Consider the following 14198-nt stretch of genomic DNA (forward strand, 5'->3'; position numbering starts at 1 on the left):
TGTCAGTTCAATCTTTTCTCTTCTCTTCTTTTATCTTTTTGATTGAGTCATTTTAGCAGTAAATGTACCTTAAAGTAACTTAAGATCTAAGCTTCATACTGCTGAGTATAACATAATGGGTTTGTCATTTCACATACTTACTAGTACAGTACTTAATGTGAAAGAAATAGATCAATGCAATATGAGAAAGATCTGTTCAGTACTTTCTGCAGCCATCTTGTTTTTATGATCACTCGCAAATTAAAACATGCACAATAAGAGACTTAGGGTAACCTACATATCAAATTTGCGAAAAATCCCAACAGTACTTCCTGAGATATAGAATTGTTTAAGGACGGACGACTGATGTACCCCGGACCAAGGACTACGGACGAATAATGGCTATATATCGGACAACTTTCATTCGAATTGTCCCGCAGTTTTGGAAGAGATATCCAGACAAGGATTTTTCAACAAAGGGCCATAATTTTGCGAAAAAATGCAAGTATGTATTGTGTAAAATGAATACAAAATTATGTAATTTAGTACAAGTTTTGCATATGAATATAGTTTTAAGAATTATTACCATTTGTAAGTGATTCCACCTAAAGAAAACAGAGACTGAATGACTTTTATGCATTTTTAAATAATAACCATTATCCAACCAAACTCATATAAAGTGAAATGGAAAAGGCTGTTGAGCAGGGACTTGGACTTTTACATCTCGATACAGAACAAGAGGCCCAGAGGGCCTGTATCGCTCACCTGGATATCTAAGAAATCATGGCAAAATATTCTCCAAATAAGTTCCAAGGGAATGGTCCAGACCCCTAGGCCAATCCTTGTAGTATATCTGTATTAGATTTTTCATGCCCAGAAATGTTATGTTTGGTTATTGGGTGGGGGGATCTCAACTGTTTCCAAGCTGTGACTCAGAACCTAGGTCCCTAGGATTGTTGCAAGACCCCAGGATCAATTCTAATATCATTACTGCATTCGTCTCTTTATGCCCAGCATTTGTATATATAGTTTTGGGTTGGGGATCTTAACCGATTCAAATTATGACCCAGAGACTATGTATCCAAGGGTGGGGCCAGACTCAAGGGCCATCCTGGAAGCATATGTGCATTCTTTTCTTTTAACTTAGCAATTGCATATAAGCTTATAGGGTGGGGATCTCAACCATTTCCAAGTAATAAACTATTTTGGCCCCGCCCCGCAGCCTAGGGGGTCATCCCCACCATTTGTACAATTTTGAATCTCCACTACCTAGGGATGCTGCCAGTCAAATATGGTTGATATCCTTCTCTTAGTTACAGGGGAGAAGTAGTTTAAAGCAATATAGCCAACTTGCCCCCTTTTGGCCCTTCCCCTCAGCCCCCTGGGGGTCAGCCCCACCATTTATACAATTTTGAATCCCCGCTACCTAAGGATGCTTCCAGTCAAATTTAGTTTAATTCCAATCAGTGATTAAGAAGAAGAAGCTGTTTTAAGAAATTGTTGACGTACGGACGACGGACGACACGTACGGTATGGCAAAGGACCAAGGTGAGCTAAAAAATGAAAAATATATTACGTTTGTCCCTATATATGCACAATCTTTACAATTTTTTTTTTTTAATTTCAATTTAAAGTAATTTAGTCTGTTTGGTGATTGATAAGAATGTTATGTTGATAACAGACAACAGCAGATGAAAACTAAAGACAAAATGCTACTTGAGTAATTGACTCAGGTGACCTAATTCTACATTACTAAAACATGTTGTCAAAAACATACCGCTGGTATTTGAATCCTCATTTAAAGGTGGATTTACAGTAATATTATCATCTCTATAGTTCTTCTGGAGTCTTCTCATCCGTATTCGGCACAGTTCTGCATCCTTTCCTCTCCCAATCTTTTTTCTTTCCTTGGATTTGAGATGATATTGTAATCGTTTTGTCAGTAGTTCTGCTGCATTAGTAGGATCCCTGACATCTTTTTTTATATGTTTTCTTAACAGCTGCCTCATCAAGCAAGTCTTTCCGGCTCCAGCATGACCAATAAATGTCAACTTGATAGTTTGAGTTTTTATTTTCTTCTGCATACCGTTTTCATATCTTAATTTCTTTGCCACCATGCTTTCTTCAGATTCGTCTGTAAATATTAAAGGATGCTACTTGAAAGAAAATATATTTTCAGCTGCATTAAAAAAACAAAATATTCTAAATGGATCTTGGTGCCTACCTTCAAAGGATCTTGTTTTCCTTACTGGTATTCATTTGACAGCCATATTAGCCTTAAAATTAAAATATGCATAACAAAGGGTCACCGGGAACCTGTATGTGTAACTTCAAAACCGATCCCTCCAGTACTTTCTGAGAAATAACACTATCAAACTTAAAAACTCTCAAAATTCAATATTTCCACTTATTGGCCATATCCATAATGATGTTCCAATCAGTCCCCCCAGGTAAGCCACATCCTTCTTTTATACAAAATTGAACTCCATTTGCCCAAAGATCCTCAAGAAGAAGATTAGTTAAAATCCCTTCATTGGTACAAAAAGAGATGAATTTAAAAATATATATATATTTCCCCTTTTGGGCCCCGCCTCTCTGCCACATCCTCCGTTTATACTAAGTTGAATCCCCTCGCCCCATAGATGGGTTTTTTTTCAATCCCTGCATTGGTACAAACAGAGAAGGATTTTAAACCTTTCTTTTATTTTCCTTATTGGGCCTACCCCTCTGCCCAAAAGGGGCCACAGATTCATTTTATACAAAAATGAGTCTGTACAGAATGAGGAAATTTTTGAGAAATTCTGTATTAACGCGTATTATTAAGGTTTTACACTCATCATTGCTTGTCAAGGCCTTTTTGTACAGAATGAGAAATGTTTTTCGCTATTTCCCCTATTGGGCCCCTCCATCTATCCTTAGTTGGCCCACATCCGCCATTTATACAAAATTGAATCCCCTTTGCCCAAAGATGATCTAGAACAAATTTGATGATAAACCCTTTATTCACACAGAAGGTTTCCTTTTTGGGCCCCACCAGGGCGGGGGGCGGGGCAACAGCCTCAGTTGATACAAAATTGAGTCCTCTTTCCCTAAGAATGCTCCAAGCCACTTTTGATTTAAATCCCTTCATTTGTACAGAAGGAGAAAGATTTTTTTCTATTTCCCCTATTTGGCCCCACCCTCTATCCTAAGGTTTATACAAAATTGAATCCATTCTCCCCAAAGATACTCTAGAAAAAGTTTGGTTAAAATCCCTTCATTGGTACAAAAGCAGAAAGATTTTTATTCAATTTCTCTATTTTCCTAATTGGGCCCCAACCCTCTGCACTAAAGGGGGCTATATTCTCTGTTTATACAAAATTAAATCCCCTTTGCCAAAAAATGCTCTGGAACAAGTTTGGTTAAAATCCCTTCATTGGTACAAAAGGAGAAGGATTTTTATTCAATTTCTCTACTTCCCCAATTGAGCCCCAACCCTCTGCACTAAAGGGGGCCATATCCTCCGTTTATACAACGTTGATTTCCCTTTGCTCAAAGATGCTCTAGAACAAGTTTGGTGAAAATCCCTTCATTGGTACAAAAGGAGAAGGATTTTAAAATTTCCTTTATTTCCCCTATTGGGCCACAGACTCATTTATACAAAATTGAGTCCTCTTTCCCTAAGGATGCTCCAGGCCAGATTTGATTTAAATCACTTAATTTGTACAGAAGGAGAAAGATTTTTCTCTATTTCCCTTATTGGGCCACGCCCTCTGTTCTACGGTGACCACATCCTCTGTTTATACAAATTTGAATCCCTTTTGCACAAAGATGCTCAAGAACAAGTTATGTGATCCTGACATTATGACTGAGGTTGTATGTTATAATAATAATAGTTTGAGGATCTTATAAACCGCTTTATCACAACCTAGTGCGAAGGTCATCTCAAAGCGATTAACAAATTAGTATCGATGGTTATAGGGCCTCTGCAACCAGCCAATATCTTTCTCAACTCCCTAGGGAGCATATAGCCAGTGCTGCCATTTCGGCACTCACAGCTAGCATTCAACAATTCATGCACTGCCCAACCATGTACTCATTTACACAGATGTGTTACCCTGACATTTAGTTACATTAAATATTGCTGTCCGTTATACCTGGTTTGCTAAGTTGTGATTTTATAGCTTCAACTTCTTCCACGACAGCTCCAACTTCATCCCTGACAGCACCGATATTGCCCGTTAGAAATATTGAAACAACTTTTATTTCAAACCGATACAATTTCAAAATGTTTTTGATACAATCCTTGATAAATTCCAGATAAGAAATCTTAGTACAGGAATTTGTGAAATTTTGATTGAACATCCATGACATGTATGGCGTTACAGTTGTGATAGACTGAATATAGAAAGCTGAGTTACATAATGTATGGTACCACGTGTATTGGATTAATAGAAAAGACAATGCTTCCTATACATATACAATGAGATATATCACCTCCATGGTGTGTTTGATGCTATTTTTGCTACAGAAACTAATCGTTATGCTCATCAGTTACAAACCTGATCCAAGATAGTGCATGTGGCCATCTTGAATTTTAAATCAACTTAAACAAGAGATCGTAGAAGTATATATATATATTGGAGCCCACCATGTAGGGATCTTTATCAGATCTACAAAAGATGATCTGACAACTTCTTTGATCTTCAATTTCCTTACAGACAAGAGGCCCATGGGCCTTAACGGTCACCTGAGTCCTGATTAGTATGGGGCCATAACTCTGTGTATTGAAACCTAATTCTAGTGCACTGCACACCTTCTGTTGGTGATGCAGGTATACTACAAGTTTGATCAAGATATCTTTAACGGTTTAAATTTTACGGGACGGACAAGAATTTACTGAAAATGTTGCACTTATTTGACCTTTGACCTTGATGTGAAGGTCACAGTGACCTAATTCCAGTGCACTGCACACCTGCTGTGGGTGGTGCAGGTTTACCTCAAGTTTCATCAAGATATCTTTAACGGTTTAAAATTGATAGCCTGGACAAGTTGTGATTAGAAGAACAAGAAGAAGAACCAGAAAAAGAAGAAGAACCGGTACTAATACAATATGTCTCCCTTCATTCGAAGGGGAGACATAATGAAAAGTGTTTGCTTCCAATGAATACGAGAGTGTATCAAACTGTCATCTCAGGGTAATAATTTCAACAAGAGGCCCATGGGCCTTAACGGTCACCTGATATATTTATTTATACAGAGAGTTGATTTCGTTTTTAACATGAACAGAAATATTATTCAAAGTGACAAAAAGCAATAAAACCACCTTATTCAATATCAAGCATACAAATTTCAGACTAAAAAGGATTTGAAACTAGCACCTCTGATTCTAAACAAGGAAAATGAAGAAATTTTAGCACACTGACTCCCTTGAGCCCCACCCTACAGCCCTTGGGGGTAGGGCTGGCTCAAAATTTTCAAAGTATCAAACTGTCAACTCAAGGTTATAATTCCAATCAAGTTATTAACATGTAATATTCAAAGTATCATTTGCCATTATAAACCATAATAAATTTTGCCCCCCCCCCCCCCCTCCCCAGGGGGTAAACGTGAGACCCTAGGGTCATAAACCTTAAGACCCTTCCATCTATGAAGAGTATTTGATTCTACCATATCTGGGTCTTGAGAAGAAGATTTTTGAAATTTCAGTAAATTCGACCCTTTTTGGCCCCACCCATCAGCCCCTGGGGGTCAGTCAGGGCTGATATGTGCTTATTATCAAACTGCTACCTAATACTGATAATGCTAACCCAAATTGAATTACTTCCAATGGAAATTAAACAAATGTTGGTCCAAAATGTGATTTCCCTATATAAACTATAGTAAAGTTTACCCCCTCCCCAGGGGGAAACGTGAGACCCCAGGGTCAAGAAATTCACAATTTCGGTAAAGCACCTTAAGACCCTTCCATCTATGAAGAGTATTTGATTCTACCATATCTGGGTCTTGAGAAGAAGATTTTTGAAATTTCAGTCAATTCAACCCTTTTTGGCCCCACCCATCAGCCCCTGGGGGTCAGTCAGGGCTCATCAAACTGCTACCTAATACTGATAATGCTAACCCAAATTGAATTACTTCCAATGGAAATTAAACAAATGTTGGTCCAAAATGTGATTTCCCTATATATAAACTATAGTAAATTTTACCCCCTCCCCAGAGGTAAACGTGAGACCCCAGGATCATGAAATTCACAATTTTGGTAAAGCACCTTAAGACCCTTCCAGCTATGAAGAGTGTTTGATTCTACCATATCTGGGTCTTGAGAAGATTTTTGAAATTTCAGTCAATTCAACCCTTTTTGGCCCCACCCATCAGCCCCGGGGGGTCAGTCAAGGCTCATATGTGTATGCCATCAAACTGCTACCCAATACTGATAATGCTAACCTAATTGAATTACCTCCAAAGGAAATTAAACAAATGTTGGTCCAAAATGTTATTTCCCTTTATAAACTATAGTAAAGTTTACCCCCTCTCCAGGGAGAAACGTGATACCCCAGGGTCATAAAATTCACAATTTTGGTAGAGCACCTTAAGACCCTTCCAGCTATGAAGAGTGTTTAATTCTACCATATCTGGGTCTTTGAGAAGAAGATTTTTGAAATTTCAGTCAATTCAACCCTTTTTGGCCCCACCCATCAGCCCCGGGGGGTCAGTCAAGGCTCATATGTGTATACCATCAAACTGCTATCCAATACTGATAATGCTAACCTAAATTGAATTATTTCCAATGGAAATTAAACAAATGTTGGTCCAAAATGTGATTTCCCTATATAAACAATATAGTCTCAGGGGGAACGTGAGACCACAGGGTCAAGAAATTCACAATTTTGGTAAAGCACCTAAGACCCTTCCATCTATAAAGAGTATTTGATTCTACCATATCTGAGTCTTGAGAAGAAGATTTTTGAATTTTTAGTCAATTTGACCCTTTTTGGCCCCACCCCTCAGGCCCCTGGGGGCTGGGGACCAAACCGGCCACTATTTTTGTTGACCTTTGGCCATGGAAGGTTTCTGCAAAATTTCATTGAGATTGGTTCAGGGGTTTTGGAGAAGAAGTCGAAAATGTAAATTGTTTACGGACGCACGACGGAAGACGGAAGACGGACGACGCCGGACAAAAGTCGATCACAACAGGTCACTTGAGATTTTGTCTCAGGTGACCTAAAAATATGGTCCAGCACATTGCTTACATTCGATATAAATGACTTAAACTCATAATAGACAAATGTGTATTGAGTGTGAGGATCCAACACTGTTTGGAAAAAACCTGCACCAAAACTTTAACCTCTGAAGGTTCCCAGACGCCGACGCCGGGGTGACTACATTAGCCCCCCTATTCTTCGAATAGGCGAGCTAAAAAGTAAAAGTTGGGCATCTGATGTCCATTCTAAATCAGGAATGTATTTTACTCCATTGAAATAATCTAGGAAGACTAACCAAACTTGAATATCTTCCTTCAAATCACGGGGTATTCGCATTTGATGGCGGGAGGGTGACCATACCCGTAATTGAATCATAAAAAACGCCTTTTGAAAGCTCTGGCACAGATATGGCTCTGGAGCAGAAATTCAAAAGACTAGTCAATGCCTGAATCTCTTTGACTGTTTCTTTTTTCACACTATACGAAGATAAAAGTTTTGCTTTGAGCTCAACCAGTTTGGCTTGGGGAATTCTGACTGTCATATCCAGTGTATTAATTTCCAAACCCAAAAATACCAGTATTTGCACAGGCCGATCAGTTTTCTCATTTGCCAGTGGCAACCCAAGTTCATGACAAGTCAGCTGTTGGAACACGTGCATAAGGGTGCTACAAATTGAACTGTCACGTTCCCCAGCACACAGAAAGTCAGGGATATTGGAATTTGTATAACAACCCATTCTAAAAAAGTTGTGAATTTTTCGAAAAAAGAACAAGAAATTGAACATTCCATAGAAAGACAACGATCAACAAAAACTTTCCCATTAGCTAATTAAAACCTAGTAATTCAAAGTCCATGGGGTGAACTGGTAGCAGCCAGAAGGCTGATTTTATGTCTAACTTCGCTAAGAAAGCACCTTGGCCTAACAGTGCTTATCTATTTCAACATAGCAGGGGCTTCATCCTGATGGGCAAAATATGAATTGACATAAAAATCAAAAAGGCATCAGTCCATGCCTGAATGTCAGTTATTTTCTTGATTGGTTCCTTATTGATAATTTTGATTTCCCCATCAACCAAACCAATTCCCTTAGCTTGCTCATCAATGTTTCGTTCCCACAGTTCAATCTTTTCTCTTCTTTCCTCTAATCTGTTTGATCAAGTCATGTTAACAGTAAATGCACCTTGAGGTAACTTTTGATCTAAACTTAATACTGATGTGTATGAAAGCCAACCTTCAAAGTGAGTTTGTCATTTCACATATTTACTAGTACAGTACTTAATGTGAAAGAAATAGAATCGATCATTGCAATATGAGAAAGATCTGTTTAGTTCTTCTTTTAATCCATTTTGTTTTTATGATCAGTCTCAAAATATAACATACACAACGAGGGATCAAGGGGAACCTACATTTAAAATTTGAGAAAGATCCCTCCCGTACTTCCCGAGAAATAGCGATAACAAACTTTCACTATCAAAATCCAAGATGGCTGCCTGTCGGCCATGTTGTTTATCCGATCAGTCTCAAAAGTTGCCCTGCACAGCAAAGGACCAAGGGGAAACTACATATAAAATTTGAGAAAGATCCCTCTGATACTTCCCGAGAAATAGCGATAACAAACTTTCACTATCAAAATCCAAGATGGCTGCCGGTCGGCCATGTTGTTTATCTGATCAGTCTCAAAAGTTGCCCTGCACAGTTAGGGACCAAGGTGAACCTACATATAAAATTTGAGAAAGATCCCTCTGGTAATTTTTTTTACAAAAATTCAATTGTCGCTCAAAGCTTGTAAATATAAAACGGAGGATTAAGTCAGAGGGTTGTTTTAGGTCATTTTTAAATGAAAAGTGTTTTGTTTTCTCCATTATTTCCGTTCTAATTTATAGTTTGCGTTGAAATTTACAACTCTACTCAGTTGAGTACACTCACATAAAATGCAAATTCGCTACAGGGGCGGATACAGGAATTTTTTTAGGGTGTTGCCCAAATTTAACAAGAGGCCCAAAGGGTCTGTATCGCTCACCTGAATATTTAAGCAGTCATAGCAAAATATTCTCATTAAATATTATCCTGTACTACAAATATTTCACTTGCAAACTCTGCTGGCTCCATCAGTTGAAACTACCAGCCAAATATTATTGTATGATTTTATGCTTTTTGGTTCTTCTTCAGAAGTTGTTTGAAGTGTTTGACATATTTGACCCCTGTGACCTTTTAAGGAGATCTAGGTTATTTTCATTTTCAAACTTTGTCAGGCGCTATCCCAGGAGGCTACCAGCAAAATATTATAAATCTATGCTCTAAGATTATTCAGAAGAAGTCGCTTAATTGTTTGACATATTTGATCCCTGTGACCTTGTAATTAAGTCAAGGTCCTTTTTTTTTTAAACATTGTCGGTCTCTATCAATGAAAGCAACCAGCCAAATGTTAAAATTATATACCTTTTAGTTCTTCAGAAGAAGTTGTTTGAAGTGTTTGACACATTTGACCCCTGATACCTTGAAAGTACGTCAAGGTCATTTTCATTCTCAAACTTTGTGGGGCTTTATCCCAGGAAACCACCAGCCAAATATGAAGATTCCATACCTTTTAATTCTTCAGAAGAAGTCGTTTGAAGTATTTTGTCTAGAACATACTTGGGCCTAGGGGATTCAGTTTTGTATAAATGTTGGGTTTGGACCCCCTGTAGGAAGAGTTGCAGGGTCCAATAGAGAGAAAAGAGGTAAAAACCTTCGCAATTCTTCTTCTACCATAAGAATTAAGGGTATTATATCAATTCAGCCTTGACTTTTTTGTATAAACCAAGGGTGAGAACCCTCTAGGTGCTGAGAGTTATTTTCGTTCTTAAATTTTATCAGGCTCCTACCAAAGAAGCTTTCAGCTAAATATCATGACTCTAGGCCTGTCCGTTCTTCAGAAGAAGTTGTTTAAAGGAAAAGTTGACGGAAAACAGACAAATGGACGACGGACGCTGCACCATGACATAAGCTCATTTGCCCTTCGGGCAAGTGAGCTAATAATCTAAGTCTGAAAATATCATTACAGGAAACATTGATTGATTCAATTTTCACAAACTGGTTGAAGAAGGATTTTAAAGGTTTTACCTGTATGTCTCCTATTGGGCCCCGCCCTTTTGCCCCCTGGGAGACCACACCCACTGCTTATACAAAATTGAGTCCCCTTGGCTCAAGGATGCTTCAGACTAAATAAGGATGAAATCCCTTAATTCCTAAAGTAGAAGAAAGATAAAGGTTTTACCTCTATTTCCCCTATTGGGCACCACCCCTCTGACCCCAGGGGAGCCATATACCCACCGTTTATACTAAATGAGTTCCCTTGGCCCAGGGATGCTATAGGCTAAATAAGGATAATATCCCTTAATACCTACGGTAGAAGAAAGATTTTAAATGTTTTACCTCTATTTCCCCTATTGGGCCCCACCCCTCTACCCCCAGGGGGGCCACACCAATCGTTCCAGACCAATTTAGTTAAAATTTGAGAAAAAAAGAAAAAGTTGACAGACAGACGACGGATGCTGCGCTATGGCATAAGCTATTCCTGATTTCATATTGATTCATTATAATTTTAATGAATATTATTTATCCTGTATATATAATCAGCCTTTGTTTACAATTACCTTCGATCTGCGCTGTAAGTGTTATAAAATTCTTTTCTGTACTGGGGTCCATCCTCATGGTAAATGTAGTATCCACTGCCACCACAAACCGCCCTGTATTCAGTTCACTGTTTTGTATTTCCTCCACACTTTGGCGGATGATGTCCCACCTTGCCTGAAACTCTCCATCAGAAAGGGAGGCATTGGGTGCATGTACAACCTCATTGCGTTGCATACGTAGTCGGTCGATGTTGGCAGACAGTGATCTGTCTGCTTTATCCGGTACCTTCCCCCAACCATTCTGATGAGGTGGAATATTTCCAAGGTTTCTAAGTAGGTTGAATAGAAGTGATGTGTCCAAATCCTTCACAGAACCTTGAAACAGCCCACCCTGAGGATACAGAATCTTCTTTTGTTGTCCATTCAACAAGGGGAAGACCTGATCTTTCTGGTTAGTAAGTGCATGAGCGAGTCCTGATGGTGCCAGTCGAGCGATGAGCAAATCTTGGAATAAGTCAGGGATGACATCAAAGACCAACCTGGTAATCCGGGCAAAGTTTGTAGACTGGTATTTGGCGGCTGCCATCTTCAAAGTTGGTTTATAGCAACATAGTAAGACTGATGCTGAAAAATATATAAAAAAAAAAGCCAGAATATCATTACAGACTAAGATTTAGAAGGGAAAGCATGAAAAGTGTTATACCAGGACTCTATAGGTAACACTATTTATGCTAAACATGTCATTTCAATCAATTTTATAGTAAACACAAGAGGATTGGGCAACAGGCTATGCCTATATAAGAAGCCGTCTCAATTGTACATACAAATATATGCACGATTCAAATAGAATCATAGAGATATTACGAACAAATATATAATTTAAATAGATTCACTGAGTTACCAAGAACAAATACAGTTTAAATAGAATTATTGTTACTCATTTACAAGTTGGATGAATATACACTATATAAAGATATAAGGGAGGTAACTCTTATGCGATTTAAGCTACTGCGAAATATTTTATCTAAGCAATTTATATAAAGTAAGTGTAAAGTAGTTCAGGTATCCTCAGTGTTGTAAGGTATAGAATCCAATAATACTACCTAGGTTTCAGACCATAAATGTCCATAGCCAGTCACTGGCAAAGGTCGTTCACCGGGCTATCCTTGGATTCCTACATCACAAAACTTGAGTATTAATAAAGAATGGATATTAATATAACCTAAGATTTTTCTTGTTGGTACACCACATGCCATCATCAAGCCATTGATAACCATTAGATAATTTGATACAAATAATATTGATTAAGCATATAAATATTAATATTGATAATACTCAGAAGAATTCGTATACTTTTAGTGTTTATGAGAAATTCTGATGTCTTTTCAAGTATATTTGTATGAGCTTCGTTGGTACATCCGTTGAGTATAACAGTTATGTTGTTGTGTAGATGAACATCATTTTGTAGGAAGTCTGTTAGTATTTGTCTTTCATTAGTAAAGAACAGGCATTCAAAGAAATAATGGAAAGAAGTTTCCTGAGGATGTCCACAATTACAACTAGGTGAATCAGATAGTTGATCATTATATAAGTCATAGTTGTAATTACTAGCATTATTTCTGAGCTGGCATAGAAGGATATTAACTTTTCTAGGTCCATAATTTTGGAAAGGGGTGGATACATCAGATACTTGATCGTCATGGTTTTTCAGTAGGTTTTTGAATTGTGATTGAGTTGGGGTGTTAGTAATTGAGGAGTCTAATTTGTTATATTCATTGAAGGAAAAAACTGTAAAAATAACTATCTGTTCGGCAGAGAGGTGGATTAAATATTCTATTTTCCCTTAATTGATATCGGTTATTTGAATTGTCATTAACAAATGGGTCAATAATATCCCTCAAATATGTTGGCGAGTCGAAGTGTAATATTTTATACATTAAAATAAGATTTTGTTTGTGTCTTCTTTCAGCTAATGATTCCCATTGTAGTTCTTTATAAAGTTTTGTATGTGAAGTACCTCGACGTACTGACCAGTAATTATTCTAGCTGCATCTAATTGAATTGACTCTAAACCTACTTTATCATGTTCTGTACAATCATCCCATACTACACTAGAATATTCTACAATTGGCCTAATATAAGTATACATCATAATGAGAGATTTTCTATCTACTGAATATTTGAGGTTCCTTAAAATATTGATTCTTTTGTAAGCTTTATCATAAGTGTTTTGAACGTGCTCTGCCCACTTTCCGTCCTCACTGAAGGTAAGACCAGGGGGGGGGGGGGGGGGGGGGGGGGGAGGGGAGGGGGGAGGTAATTGCTCTAAATCAGGGGAGGAAGTTGCAATAGATGAAAATAGTCATTTAAAGTTACAGCTTTATCAAATGGATGTTGGATACTGACTCCTTCAGGAAGAAGCGGAGGTATGCTTTCAGTTTTGTTATTATTACTAGGACTGATTTTGCAATTTTCCACCATTAATGGAAGGAGGAATTGATTTATCACACAAAGACTTTTTTAAATTTCTGAAATACTCTTTTTTTGCACTTCTGATCATATTGATTGCTTCATTTCTTATATTTCTGAAATTTTCCCAGCGAGTCTGGTTATTGCTGCTTTTTGCTTTTTTATGGATTCTATTTTTTTTGTCGAAGTATCAATCTTATTTCTTTGTTCATCCAGGGTTTATCATCAGGTCGAATAGGTATTATTTTTGAAGGTATACATTCATCCAATTGTTTTAGAGTAGCTCTTGTTAATACATTTAAAATATTCAGTGTTATTTGTTTGAGAGGTTAAAAACCAAACAGTTTCATTCAAAGATCTATTCATTTTTTCAGCATCCTTATACGCGAGTATAATGTACCCCAAGACCTGAACCCGTAAGAACAGGCCCGACACCAAGACTGTCCCCGAAGACAGCACCACTTGGAATGCTGGGATCACTGACGGTCCGTCAGTGACCGGCGGCCGGTGTCACATGCCATTTGGACAGGGTGTACATAAATTGTAAAAATTAGTGTTTGAATACAGCACGCTTTCCAGCCAGGTAACTTTAACAGGTAAGTTGCGCATGCGCTATTGAGTGTACTACAGGTGAGAAGGGCGGACATTACGGGTGCGGACCGTGTAGTGAACGTTGGAGCGCAAATAGCTGCTTGTGGTAAGTTTAAACTTGTTAAAGTTTTATCAGATCTATTATAACAAATGTATTGATTCATATATATGCGTTGGACCTTATAAGTGCTGTATAAAGGTGTATTTTACCTGGTATGAATGTATGCGTACCCGGTACTGTGAGCGCACGGGGTGTGTATATATGCGTGTATGGGACCAGGTAAAGCGTGAACAATAGAACTGTTACCTTTGTTCAGCATAAGGAAATGTTTAGTGCTAGCATTGCTGCTTAAATACTATATAT

At 37.9% G+C, this 14198-nt stretch overlaps 1 protein-coding gene across 4 annotated transcripts in view; it reads right to left on the reverse strand.

Moving 5' to 3' along the window:
* The window catches only part of LOC110458640, a 46099-nt gene that overhangs the window by 27859 nt on the left and 4042 nt on the right, over nt 1–14198 (reverse strand). For 2 of the 4 annotated variants that reach the window (XM_021510429.1, XM_021510427.1), the window contains exons 2-3: nt 10796–11398; nt 1757–2113 (exon numbers count right to left, since the gene is read on the reverse strand). In XM_021510429.1, the coding sequence (XP_021366104.1) occupies nt 1757–2113; nt 10796–11360 (922 nt within the window). In that variant the 5' untranslated portion in view covers nt 11361–11398. Of the gene's footprint in view, nt 1–1756; nt 2114–10795; nt 11399–11877; nt 11949–14198 lie in introns of all 4 variants that reach the window. The other 2 variants (XM_021510428.1, XM_021510430.1) reach the window with 2 other exon arrangements.

The sequence above is a fragment of the Mizuhopecten yessoensis genome, unplaced genomic scaffold, assembly GCF_002113885.1.
Source record: "Mizuhopecten yessoensis strain PY_sf001 unplaced genomic scaffold, ASM211388v2 scaffold9683, whole genome shotgun sequence".
In the NCBI taxonomy this organism is placed as follows: domain Eukaryota; kingdom Metazoa; phylum Mollusca; class Bivalvia; order Pectinida; family Pectinidae; genus Mizuhopecten; species Mizuhopecten yessoensis.